Source organism: Notothenia coriiceps, unplaced genomic scaffold (genome assembly GCF_000735185.1).
Source record: "Notothenia coriiceps isolate Sejong01 unplaced genomic scaffold, NC01 NC01_scaffold00037244, whole genome shotgun sequence".
NCBI classification, from domain to species: Eukaryota; Metazoa; Chordata; class Actinopteri; order Perciformes; family Nototheniidae; genus Notothenia; species Notothenia coriiceps.
In genome coordinates, this window is record NW_011369945.1 from 290589 (window position 1) to 305996 (window position 15408).

The 15408-nt window shown below is 38.8% G+C and overlaps 1 protein-coding gene across 1 annotated transcript in view; it reads right to left on the reverse strand.

Moving 5' to 3' along the window:
- Positions 1 to 5094, reverse strand: part of bnc2 (basonuclin zinc finger protein 2) — a 160106-nt gene extending 155012 nt beyond the window's left edge. The window contains exon 1 of the mRNA XM_010794122.1: positions 4300 to 5094. Within this exon, the coding sequence (XP_010792424.1) occupies positions 4300 to 4302 (3 nt within the window). The 5' untranslated portion in view covers positions 4303 to 5094. The remainder of the gene's footprint in view (positions 1 to 4299) is intronic.
- Between the last annotated feature and the right edge of the window lie 10314 nt (positions 5095 to 15408).

The following is a 15408-nucleotide window of genomic DNA, read 5'->3' on the forward strand; positions in this document are numbered from 1 at the left end:
ATTGGTATTCCACTCTCTTTTAACACTAATTGGTACCTTACAATTAAAGAGTACTTTGATGTAAGGTAAAAAAAGAATCAGGAAATGTATTTGGTCCATTCTTTGGACAGGTTTTAAACGAGAGAAATCGGGACTTAGAACCCAGGGAATGATTTCAAAGTCTACTCAGGTAAAAATAACATTGTCAGGCACAGTTGCTAGCAAAGAACTAGACACTTAGGGCAATAATTCCAAAGTCAACATGCTACGTCTCAGTCCTCAGGAATTTTTCATGAGCCACCACTTATCTTGTCATATCAGATTTCTTCCACTAGCTTTTGGGAGAGAAGAGAAAAGACACCTTTAGGGCAAATTATTCTCTTTTAATCAAATCACTCTGTATGGCCTGAGGATATCTTTCCATGCCTTTTGAATCACTGAAGCATGGGCCATGGATGCACCCCCCCCCCACAAAAAAGCACACAAACAACATCCACATAAACACTCTGTATTGTAACTGCAGCAGTTAGGTGTCTTTTTATCTGGAAGCAATAAATGAGACTCAACAGGAAAATAAAAAATACGAGAAGAAAGCAAGGAACAAAGTGGTGTCTGGAGTTTCCATCAAAAGCGAAATCCCAGATTTTCTCACTCACTGTTCATGGAACAAAATCGAACAACTTTATTCTGGAGTGCAGTCAGTGCAGGAGGGAGCTATAAAATATAAATTATACCACATAACCCTATACCTCCCAACTGAGCCATTTGGTTACAACTATACTCCTGTTCGTTACACAAGTCCAGCGTCTCTGGTATTTCTATAGCGTCGACATGAATTATATTCCTGCCGTGCTGCAGAACGTATGGATTACAAGTGAAATGTAATTTCCCTACCGATCGGACAGTTGCCACCCAGTGACACTGAAGTGTTTATTTTACACAGTTGCCGGTAATTAGTTCTGGACGGAATCAATTAAGGCCACCCCAAATTACAGCTGAAAATATAAGAATCATGACCGTGTCTGGGACGAGTGAAAAATGCAGCGGAGGGTGTATTACTAAAGGCGGAGCTGTGCAAAATGTGTTCTATCATTTCTCACTTTAAACAAATGAAGAGCGAGGGAGTGTGTGGCTTCTGCACACACTGGGTGTGTTCACGTAATAAGACCAAAGTTTCGCTGATTCCTTCCTGAAGGAATATGATAGTGTTTGGATTAGCATGTGAAATGAACCCCATAGAAAAAAAAAGTATACAAAAAATGTAACACATGTAAGTACACGTATCAGTTTACAGTTTAAACACAGCTTGGAGCACAGAGCCAGATTGTAATGTAAAGTAAAGAGAAAATACGTTCATTTAGGTACAAAAAAACTATAGAGATATTAACATCATTGATAGTACAAAACTAAACACATCTTAAATATACATTTCATAACAGCTGTTAACCCTATTCATTACCTTTTCTACTTTCTTTGACGTAAGAATCACAGGAACACTCACTTAATTTAATCATGTATTTGGAGGACGCTGGAGAGTTTTCAAAAGTGTAAGTGTGTGAATATTTAGTTTCTTGCTTTGTGTGCTGAGGTACAAAAAATGTAATTATGTCTACTATATGTATATTGTTTTAAATCAAGTATGTCTCACACTGTGCTCTTTATTAAATTAGGACTCCTGCCATCCAATTTGTTTGAACATTTCACAGTGTCTCTGTTTAGTCGCTGCAGCCTGCTGCTTGGGTTACCGTGTCTTGTTCAAGATTTTCATCTCAAGCCACCACTAGGTATCTGACCCCTCTCAAAATATTACCTTTTCTGTCACTGCCAAGACACACTATCGGTCACTCGAGAGATTATTGGGACTGAGGACAGATGGAGAGGAGCAGAGGCTTTTTGGTGCAGCATGAACCTCTCTTGGATGTTTTTGAGGCTGAAAATCTAAACCTGTAAGCATGAGTGAAAGTACATCTCTCCCTTCATCTAAAATAAATGTTTATTTGTTTTTTCTTCCTGCTCTAACACATATTTCCTTTCACCTGCGCGTCGCTCGAGTTAAGCTCTTCACATTAGAGCCTCCTCTTTACTAAAATTGCTCAGAAAATGGGTCTGAACGAGAAGGCCAAGTAGAAAATGAATCACTAAAATATGGAAATTAATAAGAATACACAAATAAAAACAAGAGCAGAACATATATAAATCCCAATGGGTCATCAGGAGACCCTTTATACACTTAGCCCCCATTCTTTTCAAATAGAGGCAGGGTTTAAGAATATCAGGGGAAATGTGGAGGATGGAGTGGAGGAAGAAGAGGAGGGTAGAGTTGTGGATGTGAGCAGTAATCAGAGGAAGCCAGCAGGGGGGACAGGGGGGGGTGGAGGGGTCAGAGCGGAGCACCACTAAGCAGCCTTTCTCTTCATTAGCAGCCTCTCTAAGGGGGGCGTCACAGGCCTACCTGTCCAGCAGATTATTGAACCGACTAACCAGTGTCTCCCACCCCGCACACACACACCCTCTCACACACTCTCCCCTCTCTGATTCCCACAGACCCAGAGGAATCACGACCTAGCTGCAGCCTCGCTGACAACTTTTACTTTTTCTTTAACCTCACGTAGCAGCGCTGTAGGCTGAGACTCGTCAGTGCATAACGAGGACATTTACCTCGACATTTTCTTCATTATGTTTTGTTTTCCAACCTTTTTCTGCTGTTATTTTATGTATTTTCCTGCAACACACCAGCACGTATTCTGTGCCAATAAGAACGTAATAAGTGTTTAATTATCTGACGTACAAAAGAGAAACAGAAACAGACACATACAAGGGAATACAGGGATTTTAGTTTCTGTGACTTGTGCGGTAAAAAAGTCAATTTGAGTTGCACCGATCCCTGACTGGCCTGGCAGGGAGAAAGCAGCACGGAGATAAAAGTAATGAAATGACACTCCAGGAATGTAAATTGGCATTCTTCAGTGTAGAAGCAGCACCGGCTCAGGCTCATGAAACATCCCTTACACACACTCAAGACCAGGCCAAAATACTGTGCTAGACATTAATCTCACACACATCTCACTGATGAAAGTGTGTAGGTACTTTTCTGCTGCTTTTAAGTGGGGCCATTCATCTCAATCTCTCTCTCACTGTTTTTTTCTTTTTCTGCTCCTCTCCCTCCGTCTTCCCTGTCTCCTGAAGCTCTCAGATATGTCCACGATGAAATGTCTTACCCTGACATGAAATGCCTCGGTGTGCTTCTGCTTGTGTTTCACTGTCACACGTTGACCAAAAGAGTTTTCCTGGAGAGTTACCGTAGCACAGGGCCTCAAATCAAATTTATTTAGCAAAGAATTCTGTCAGATTGTTTTTAGGCTATAAAAACAGCATCGTACAATGCAACAATTTATTTACCTGAAGCTTTTCTTTGCAATCTAACACAGGCAAACTTGTCTGTTTTTGTATGATATCTGATAAAGACTTCTATAAACAGAGCACATTTCAACAAGGGAAAAAAAACAGTAAATACATTTTAAAAAATCAGAAAACTGTCTCAGAAAAACAGGAAAAGGAGGAATCCTGTTGAAAGCTGAAGCAGGATTTTCAGCAAAGGGATTTTAGGCCTTAAAAAAAATAACTTGAAAAATGTTGCTGCAAGCTATGAAATTAAGTCTGCTCACTCTTATTTAAGTAAACAGACAACATATTTTTATCATCCCTGTGTATGCTATCTGAAGACACTGCAGTAAATTACCTTGAATCATTCATTGGTTTGCATGGGTCTGTAAATGTGAAGGCCAGAATCTACAGGTAGCATAGAGTTGCTTACAACATAAATATCAACAATTAAACAATTATTTACTCTGTATCTGGAGTTTACAATTTGCCCCCTAATGTCACGTAAACGTTTTTGAATCCTCCTTTGGACAGCAGAGAATTGAGTAATTCTTTCAAGGCGTGACGAAAACTATAAAACTATATTAAGTGAAGTAATACTTTATTAACTTAGTTCAGAAGATTAAGGCTTTAGGTCTCGTTTTGTAGTGCGTCTGTATATGCTCACAAATATTGATTTTGTAAGACACATATAGAAGAGAAAGAAAAGACCAGCAGAGGAAATAATTTCATTTGAAAGCAGACGTATTAACAAATCCAGTGGATGAGTCATAAGAATCAGAAACAAGAGGGAAATAAAGTACTCTGGAAGACTTTGTATCTATCTGATGAGTTCAAATAACAGATCAGTGCAGAAGTTTTAAAAAGTTACTCACTTATAAAAGTAGTGTGTTAGGACTTAATGAATTGAGTTAGCAGGAGCAGGAAAATGTTATTTACCATTGCTGCATGTTGTATCTGAAAGACCCCGGGGCTCCTGGCACTTTTCAAACTTGGCGTCCTCAAAAAAGTCGGATTTCGCCCTCAAGTGGGGAACTTTCTCCTCTTCAATCCTGCGCGCAGTGTGAGGTGATTCAACGTCGGTGTTTCTTTCACAAACGTATCTTAGCCGTTAATGTCAGTTTTTACTATACAACAGTCACTCTTTTTATCCTGAGAACCACTGTGTCCGGGATCCTTCTCTGAGAAAAACGCGCGTCAAGACGTTTGGAAACGCGTCGGTCTCACGGAGAGGAACGCACGAACACGACAGTCTGTCCCCTCTTCTTTTCCCAAAACCGTACAACGAAGAAGTGAAGGAAACAGAAGGGATCGCTGACAACCAGAAGCCGTCTTGTAACTGCTTGTCCTACGTTGAGAAAAACGCTTAAAAAACGCCTTCATACACTCCCCCGATGGTTTCCTTCTGCAGAGTCAGCGCAGAGCTGCGGACGATCCGGGCTGAGAGAAGGTGCTGTGGATTCAGACCTGAGTTTTACACGCCGTGCGACTGTAACCCGAGCGACTGTCGGTCCAAGGAGTGTTTGTGCCCAATGAGCAGATTTACGGTGATGTCTCAGGAGGAAGTGTCAACGAAAAAAACGTGCCAACAATTCTCAGCCTGCAGATAGGAAATCGGCAATGAGATCCGCATTTACAGCCCATGGAAACACTTGAAAAGCAGCAACAGATCTGTGATATTTTCCCTCTGTGTGCATTTAGTTCAGATGCATTGTGGTTAAAATTACATTCCCATATAATATTGTAAGAAAATGCATCTATACGGCAAATAAAGAACAACAAATACATCTAAAGCAATTTAATTTCCTGCCATCTTTTAAAAACTGTATTACAGCAACTTAAGGGGGAACAAGCTGCATTTCTCTTGCATAAAGCAAACTTTCACTTTTTTCACTTTCCCTACCCTGAGGGGTAGCTACAGTACACGCACTCCTCATGCGCGTGCACACACGAACACGTGTTTTCAGCAGTTGGAAATAGTTTATGGTTTGTGTGTGTACTGCAGGGATGTGACACTGATTTCCTAACTTGTGTCCCTCATTTCCCTCAGAAGTGGGTGCGCTCATTAAAGATTAATTGTGCGCTTGTTTATGTGAGGATTTGCTCAACATTTGACTGAGACATCTCAAGAGTGAAGAGTTGAAGGAGTGTGTGGTTACTTATGTGTGTGTTTGAAGAGCTAAGCAGAAAGAGAGACATGCAGCTCCTCAGAGTGACTGCCTCAGCCTGGCTCCTCCACTGGGCTCAGAGAGGCAGCAGAATCCCAGTCAAGCGTCTGCGAGCCCTACTTGCATGTTTGGTCAAGGGGTAAATAATAGCTCAGGGTTTAGGCTTGTGTAGAATTCATTCCAGGGTAACAAGCTCCTGGGGTCCCAGGATATGCATATTCATTCCTTGGCCAAGGCCGTGGGAGAGCAAGGACCATATGCCTGTTTGTCAGATGGCTTACATGGCTAATTAAATTAGATATTACATACTTATGTGAGCAACACAACAAAAAGCCTTTAAAGGGTTGTCCATAAGAAGGAAAAAAACCCTATTTCTGTCGACTTCCAATGCTTTGATGCTGCTTTAATTTCACTCAGGAAGTGTTTTCTGTTCAGCTGTGTTGATTAAGCATACAGGCACCGGGGGCTGTGGATGAGTAATGTGACACAAACTGATCATCAAAGCAAAACATGACCTTTTTGCCTTTGCTGTAAGCATCTTGCTAAACTATCAGGTGGAAATCTATGTTACAATGCACACAAGATGTGCGATAGCATAGTTATGATAGTGGGTGTGTGGATAGCCATACTTTATTTTCAGCTTCAAGCTGTTTCTTTAGTTCATTACCGTTGAACAGTTGTGCTTCTGTATTGCTGGGTGGGCTGCATGAGCAGGGTCAAACATCCTTTTATCTTAATATTGACAAAGAAAAAGGGTAATTTTTAGATGTATGTCTATTGTTAAAATGTATGGATCTAAGCTCAGGGTACAATCACATCTCCCATACATTACATTTACAACACGCTATAGAAAAAATACATGTGGAACAATTGTTTTTTAAATTAAATGAGCAATTGAATGAGGAAATATTTGTAATAAACATATTCTACAGTAAGTCCTTAATTGTCTATCTATACAAATGTTATTTTTTACTGTCCAAGTACTTCACTCCTCAAAGTCAATATGCTCACAGCAACTAAATCATTGTTAATGTTGTTTTTTGTAGGTCCGCTTCAAAATAACCATAACTTAATGTTGCATTAAGTTATGGTTTACGTACAGATCCGGGTCTTGAAACAGCAAAAGACACCACAAAGTGCATAAGACCTGTTTATTTTGTTATCAATCAACAAAAACCATTATGTTAACCTACTTTTACCTTTAAGCACATATGCACCTCACGCCCACCTCCTTATGACTTGCCTGCTGCAGGGAATATAGGGATTCCTTAAACAAAAACAAATCCTACTGAAGATTCCATTCCATTACATTATATTGAACAGGGAGCAAATATTTGCCCCAAAATTGAGAAACATTTAAATGTCATAGCTGGAAGATAGGGTTAAAAGGGCCTATTCTGAAACCTCAAAACATGCTCGCAGTAATCCATTAAACCCTGTTCAGAAACATCTTTGAAGAGTAACATTGAAATACATTTTAGGATTATAGCACACACAAAATCATAACAATATATTGTTTAAGTTACGAAATGATCAATGAAACTAATCAAGCGTTCTAATTGATCTTATTTAAATGGAACATTGTACATAAGCAAATCATTGGGTGATATTTTCTTATTGCTGATAATATAATGGAGTCAGTCAATAAAAAAGTAACAATACATTTCAGTACAAAAAACCCAAACACACATGATTCAGTAAAATTATTCTCTCAGTATCAGCTGCTTTACCATTCACTCATCTTGGCACTGATTCAGATTCCATTTTAGGCCAATTTTATTCCGTTTTACATGCATAATGAAAGTGATTGTGCTTTCAATATGCAGCCTGTTAAGTCCATCCATAGATAGAAACATTATCAGCATCTCCGTTTGTCAAAACAAAGCACACAGGCAAGTTGGTTTTTAATCTTTAAAATATCACAAACCTTACATATTGGTGTCGCAAGTATGTAGAAAACCAACATTAAATAAACAAACTCAAATGTTAGTGTTAAAATTAGTAGCAGCCCAATAAAAAACTACCAGATGGGCTCAATATTATACCATTAAAGTAGAAACTGACATTAATGTATACGGTTTTAGAACCAGTAAAGGCATCTTGATAGGGAAGGAGAGTACATGTTTATTTGTCCCTGTGACAGGATCCCACTGTTCACTAATTATCCAGAGGGACTGCATGGTAATGAGCTATTGAACCTGCTACTGAAGTGTTCCACCTCCTGGGAAGGCCATCAGCTGCTGCGCCGCATTCATAGATCCATCAAATCCACCGAGGTCCTCCTGTTCATTAACTTCCAGTCACTAGCAAAGCATGTACAAAGGTCAGTTTAACCATTCCCATGATCCGTTGAGCCTTTTCAAAGAACTGGATCATACTGTCATTTCTCTTTGCAAATCAGGAGGCAGTTGATGGCTGAAATGGTGTTTCTTTAATAGCACTACCACTGATGTTTAGAAGCTGAGACCAGTTCCACTTATGGTAACTTGATAATGTCTCTTTGATAAGTTATGTGCAACCATAAGGTCAAGTCAAATGTATTTTCATGGCCAAAAAATCTCCAGTTTTCCTCTGGAGGTTTTAATGTAAAACTAGATACAATATCTTAATTTCTTACTTTGATCTCACCTATCTCATAGGGTGGGAAGCACAGGTGTTGGAAGTAAGACCTATACTTTTCTCATTTAATAGCTGTTTTCCGACTGGACAACATTTACTCAGGGCGATCAATGTCCCATGTCCTTGGTCTCCTCTCTCGTACACAAGGGAAATATGAACTTAAATACAACCTCACTACCTTAATTTACCCTTTCACCAAGCAAAGGACAAGCTCTCTGGTAGAAGCCCAAGGGAAATAGCCTGACTCCACATTCCCACACATCCTGGGGGGCTAACCGGGGTTAGGATGGCACAGTAGTTGGGTGAGTCACTGAGTCATGAGTGAGCGCGGCCCTGAGGTTCATGGCACTGTGGATACACACAAACACATGCACGTGTGTGCTGCAGTCGGGGGGTCTTGTGTGGATCAATTCCTTCTTTATGACGGCTCTTGCCTGTTTAGGATAGGACCAAAAGGTCATCAGATGGGAGTCAAACAGAGGTCCATGTCATCTCATCGGGGCTTGTGCATGTGGGGGGGCTTTGCCAAATCAGTGACATCACATGCATACAGGAATTCACATGATGGCAAAGACAGAGCGTAAGGTTTGTGATGAAGGATGGTCCTGAACTAGAAATGTCTGATTTAGGTGCTCAGATATTGTATGTCTAAAGGCTGAATAGAGGGAGGAGAAGTGGTAATCAATGGTTTCTCTGTCCTGGGGTTTTGTAAGGCAGTCCAAGGTCTTACAGGATTCAGCATGAGGACGGCTCATGCTCGAGGTCAAGAGTGGCTGATGATTCTCCCACGGACGCCAGCGAGAGATATGATATCCCTCCTCGGGGCATCACTTGAATAGAAATCTGTGCAAACAAGCTCCAAAATGTCAGCAATTGGACATGAAATTAGTGAGCAATTTCAAAGATTTGTCATGGCCCATTTCAAAAAAGCAACCAGTGGGATAACAGCTTTTTGTGATCTAATGCTATTCAACAAGAAAACCTTAGACACTCAACAAATAGAGCCATCAGCCGTGTTACAGAGTGGCTGTGTTCAAAGACGTATTGGAACCCACATGTTGGAGCCTGTCTCATTTCCATGCAGCAGGGGGGATGTTCTACTAAACTCTGTGCACGTTTGACATCCCAAATGGCATTTGTACAATCAATGTTCCTTTAAAGCAGGGGACTTGTGACTCTTTAGTGTCTATTGTCATCCCCAGCAGTTCTCAGGTTCTTTCTTCCCTAAGCATCAAAGCTAGGCCACATTAATGCAGACAATATCCCCACTTACCTTAGGCGGCAGGCGGAGATTATGCTTTCACAATTCTCCATGGAGTGTCATGTTTTTCCCCGGGATGTGCCTCTCTTCCTTCCTCTGTCAGCATCGGCACACCAGGGCTTGTCATTTGGTTCTTGAATTTTTCATGCAGCTGCATTTGCATGATCACAGTTCTGTGTCCCTTCTTCCCCTGGTTGATTAAATGCTGCCTAGCACATGAACCTCCCAGTGATTCCACTGAGGCAGAACCGAAGTGAGACAAGCATGCTTATTGGGATTGTCAATGCAAGAGCTGTCTTGTTCCAAGGGGTGGCTCTTCACATTTGAACAGTTGGGCAATTAGACACAGGAGGCCCACAAAGACAACTTCAAACAGTGGTCGGTTTACATTTGCAGTGATACACCTGAGTCAGTCATATTCTGTGGCATCTAGTAAAGAAGTTAAACCATGCTGTGCAATTGTAGTGACAACATATGTCATTTAGTTGGGTAGGGCACATCATCTTGGAAAAACAACTACGCAATCTATTTAAGCGGCATATAATGTTGCACATAAACCAGTGTTTAAGGTGAAATTCATTTTTGATAAACAGAGTATGCCTGTTTCTATGATTGAGTTTAATTACCTCATCATCTCTTTCCAAACACTCAACAGATCACAACAGTGACTTGAGCTATGATTCATTTCATGTTTGTTTACTACTGTAAATGTGTCATCAAAATACCATATTTTAAATAGCCTTTGTTGGATTTTTCTTAACATGTATTATTCTTATACTGTACATGCCTTTTATTCAGCAACTAATAATCACCCAATTAGGACATTTACACTTACTATTTATTTGTATATATTCATATTTATTGTGAGCTATGAGGAAAGTTGAGTGGAATGTCAAAATGCGTGTGATTCTGCAATGTATTTGGCTGAACCCAATTTTAATAATTTATATTTAGTTATGGATATTTTAGGAACTTAAAGAAGCTTATGGTGTGATTTGGTCGAGATGTTGATCTCGATGGCAATTATTTACAGACTCGTTTGCCCAGTGTAACCCTGCCACCAGACACAGTTTTATAAATAGGCACAATAAATGTAAAGACAGAACTCAAATCACACTCCATATACTGTAACCTTTTTTTGTTTGAAGTAAAAAAAACAAAAACATATTTACATCTAATAAAAGCATTTAGATGATGAACTCAAATCAGATGATGATTTTGAGGTTGAGGTGAGTGTGTGAAAAGGTTTTTTTCCTCCTTATTGAAAAAGGAAATACATCTTTGGTGATATTGCCACAGATTTGCCTTTTATGTGCCCTTAAATGCTCTAAAGATCTGGATTAATCTGTCATTACTGCGACAGACAACAAACACTTTAAGGGGAGATACAGCTTCACACGTAGGAAAGAGCAGCAGTAGGCCCTGTCAAAACATGGTGGAACATGCCTGTGCAAAACATGTAAGCAACTAGATGTGTCTAGGGCCAAATTATACGCATTTGATGATGAAAGAGAGGACAGGTAAAAACTGATCTCTTTGAGATACCAGCTTCCCTACAGAGAATTGGGTTAATTTGACTTTATATACACCGCCATTTTCCATATGATATGTCTCTTAATTAGTCTGTTTCAAGGTTTCTATTAAGAGATGAAATAAGGTGAAACTGCAGAGAAAAAATTCAAAACAAAACCCTGTTGCAAACATATGATGGATTTATTACAGTATGACGAGGGAGAGAAAGTGGGGCTTATTCATAGATACCATGTGTCAGTTTGTGTGTCTGAACAAGAAACAGGGCCAGGCAGATGTTGCACATTATGTACCAGTCTACTGCTTCTAAAATTGTTCCGCAAATGAGGATCTTAATGAGAGGCAGTGTTCGTGGGTCAAGGAACAGCCTAATCATGCTAAGTCAATTGCATCTTTTCACTATCTGTGTGTGTGTTCATGTGTGTGTGAGGCAGGGAGCAGATGAACCAACATTTGTCTGACTGAAGAGGAGTGCCAGTCCTCATATTTCTTCATTTTCCTCTCTCACTCTGTGCTCCAAATCTGGCTGGACACTTAAGTACATTAGCCACACAATATGGAGTTGTCTTGTCTCACCAGCAAAACAGATGTCAAACACGCGTCTTTGTTCATTTTCTTTGCTTCCATCCAGTTCTCATAGCTCCCACCAAGGATTTAGAGATTTCAAAAATATTTGCATAACCCTTTTGCCTAACAACAGATCATTAGAAACATATAAAGATTGCACATATCAACAGGGACAAGGTAAAAGTGTGTCTATTAAAAGAAAAACAACATTTTAAGCATAAACTGCCAGGTAAAGATCAATATCATATCAATGTCATTTCTCTTCGTGTCATTTGTGTGGCTGTTGAGCTTTGATAACAGCAGAGATTTATAGGCTTGTAAAGCAGCACTTGCAGACTCAGGGGAACCCTCATTCTATAGTGTGTGTGTGTGTGTGTGTGTGTGTGTGTGTGTGTGTGTGTGTGTGTGTGTGTGTGTGTGTGTGTGTGTGTGTGTGTGTGTGTGTGTGTGTGTGTGTGTGTATTTAAAGAGAGAGCTGTGAAGTATTTATTTATTGTTTGTCATCAAATGTTTTATTAAATATTTCACTTGGATCTGAAATGTTAAACAGTTGATAGAAACTCAATTAAAATCCCTTTTAACACATTTTATTATTTTGAATGTGCCCCAATAATTATGTGTGGAGGGGACTTAATGTCCATTGGCCTTTTTCAGAGAGATTTTATTGGATCCAAAGAGTGCTATGCATAATATCAGGACCCTGAAACCAAAGTAGCTAAACCATATTCATTATTTATTATTTTAATTAAACCATGATGTGGTTTTTGACATGTCAGAAGGATTTTTTTCAGATACGTTTTCACATTATAAGTATTTAAATATGTTGTGTTTAATATTGTATAAAGTTGATTAACATGACTCAGAAACTTGAATCTGTAATTGGTTGAGTAGGAATAGAAAACAAATGATGATCATTGCACCCACCACAGCATTAGATTATTAATAATTCTTTTACATATACGTTTTTTGCACATTTTCTTTTTCATAATTTAGAGCCAATAGATATGACCCATGGCGGTGTGGTCTTGATCTTAATCGTGGCTCAGAGTCGGTCTTGGTCAGCTAAAATCCACTGCTGATGAAAGCCCAGTGGGAGGCATAGGCGGATTCAAAGAGTCACCACCAGGGTAATGTTATATCAACTTCTCTTTTCAAGTAAATCACGGTCGATCGTTTGTCACAAAAACAATAATCCACATTAGTATAGTTTAATATAGCCTATATATACTGTATATCATGTTAAATTCAATGATATATTCAATATTAATGCTGCTATTTAAACACAGAGAGTATATCTCCATAATGTAGTCAAATGTAGGCTTACTTGTGATTGTTAATAATCAAAAAGTATATCCACTATAAAGTTAAGTTTATGATTGAGGATTTTTGTTGAAACATGTGTAGATAGGCTAATTTATAGATTATTTCGCCTTTATCTCAGTTTCATTATTAAAAGAAAACAAACTAGGGTGCGTGATAGTGTCAAAATAGTCATCCTTTTCCACAATAAGAAGAATAATATAATAAGAAGCCTTTATTGTCATTATCGAAAATATACAATGAGATTATGTAGTGCAGAGACACATCTTTATTGTTTTGAGTACCACTTGAAAAACTAATAGGGACTTCTTATAGTTATAGTTCCAAATACCGTTAACGTACCTGCGTTTGGGAATCAGTGAATCTGCCGTACGTCACCCGTAGCCGTCGTAAAATGACGTGATCACAATGACGCTGAGGGAAACGGAAAACAGCGGGCTTGTTTGAAAGCAGGAAAGCGTTTTGGTCGTTATTGACAACGGTGTGTTTTAGTTTTACTGATAACGTTTGTTTAGTTGTTGGAGAAAAATAAACTACTTGTACTTTTAATGGATACTTAAACCCTCTCGTTGAAGCATGCTGTGACGTTCTTCCGACTTAACGCGGAAGACTGTCAACGGCAGACAAGGAACTGAAAATATGAATGTTTGTGAAGTGGCTAACGTTAGCAAACACAGCTACAGCAGCACTATGTTGTTATAGCTAAGAGCTGTACATCTTCTATCTACAGTGTTGATATACGTCTGTAAGGAAGCTATCGAAACGGGTAAGAGACAAACTTACATAACGTTGTTAAGTCTCATTCTGCGACTGAAATAAACTCTTGATGTTATAAGTAAACTTAACCAACTTAAGCTAACGTCAGATAAAGAGTACGGATCCTATTTGTTATCTCTGTTGAAATACGAAGGGGCTTCCATCCTGGTAACTATAATACACTGTCATAAGTTTCCAATCCAAGCTGACCTCATTTGTTATTTTTGTTTCCCTCTTAGCTCCAAAATGTCCACCAAAGACAGCTCTCGCATCCTCGTTTTGGAGGAGCAAGTGAACAGTTTATCAGATGAGTTATGTCAATGCCAGGTATGTATGAACGTGTGTTCTGTTTACAGGGAAGTGCTCACACTGCTGGATATGTACTATCTGGAGGATGTATTATACTATAGGAATCAAAGGCTTGCTTTCTTATTTAATAACACAATATCATAACATTGCAATACAAAGTCAACTGAATACATGATTTCTAATCAGCAAATGTCCAGTCATGTTGACAATATTTCACTCAATGTGAATACTTCTTCTGCTATTACATGAACTGTTATTTCCACATATTTGCGCTTCTCATGATCCCAATGATGCATGAATGAACGAGTGATATACATTGCTTTCACAAGTGTAAAAAAAAGGTTCTTGATCATATGTTAATGTGGGTCTGCAGTCATGACCACAAAACATTTGTGGTTAATTTCGTCTGACCATATGAACAATATTTTTCTTTTTCTATTCATTTGAATTATAACATTTCCAAAATGTATCTTCCAAACTATATCTTGTCTTGATAACCATTATATGTATTTTGAAAAGATTAGGACCTATGTTTCACCCAAGATGCATACATAATGTGTCATTTTCTAACATCTTTACAAATAAAAGTGTTTCTGGTGAGATAACAGAAGCTGCTTGAAATTACATTAGTCAGCTGTTTCTGTTTTGCCTCCCCTAATTTTAAGAACTAATGCTTATAATGTTAAGATTAAGAATAGCAGCTGAAAGTTCAAATGTAAAAGCCTCTTTTGTTATCAGGTAGTTAGGTATTATTCAAAGATGTATATTTAAATTGTTTTGTTGTCACTACTGTTGAGCTGCAAACATATATGTAATTTACCTGACCACACTTTAGTAAACAGTCAGCAAAGAGAGTGAGCAGAAAATATCTGCTTACAAGGTACGTTTGAAAAAAAAAAAGCGATCCACCATAGCCTTTTTTATCTTAGTAAATAGAGACAAAGAGACACAGAAAGGGCTTGTGAGCATGCTAGAGAAGCTTTCATCTTCACTTTATGAGTCAGTGATTGAGGGAGGGTGTCCTTGCATGTTCACCACCAGGTGGTGCCTAATAACATGAGAGAACTTAGCCCAGCATTTCCTCACTTTGCATATTCACAGTACCTTGCTATACAGGTAGGTAGACAGATGTGGGGTTTAGCAGATGTGTTACATTTGAGTTTTTATTAGACTATAGATACCACCTGACACATGTGGCAGGAACATTTGTTGTGTTGCTTTTTGGCTGTAACCACATGTCTGCCTGTTACCTTTTTTTTTTTCCTGTGATATAAAGTTTGACTTTTGAAGTTTTTAGAGTTAACTTTGATAGAGAGACTATATCTTTAGATACAAGGTAGGTATCCAACTTGTATAGCAATGCAAATCCAGGCAATCCTTCCATTAACCAACAAACTCTATTAACACCTGTCACAGGCAAATGTATATTTTCAGACCTTTTGTTGGGTTTTAAAATGAGATGTTGTTGTAAACCGTAAACATGTAATTGTTCTTGCTAAATTATTTTTAAGGTGTTTC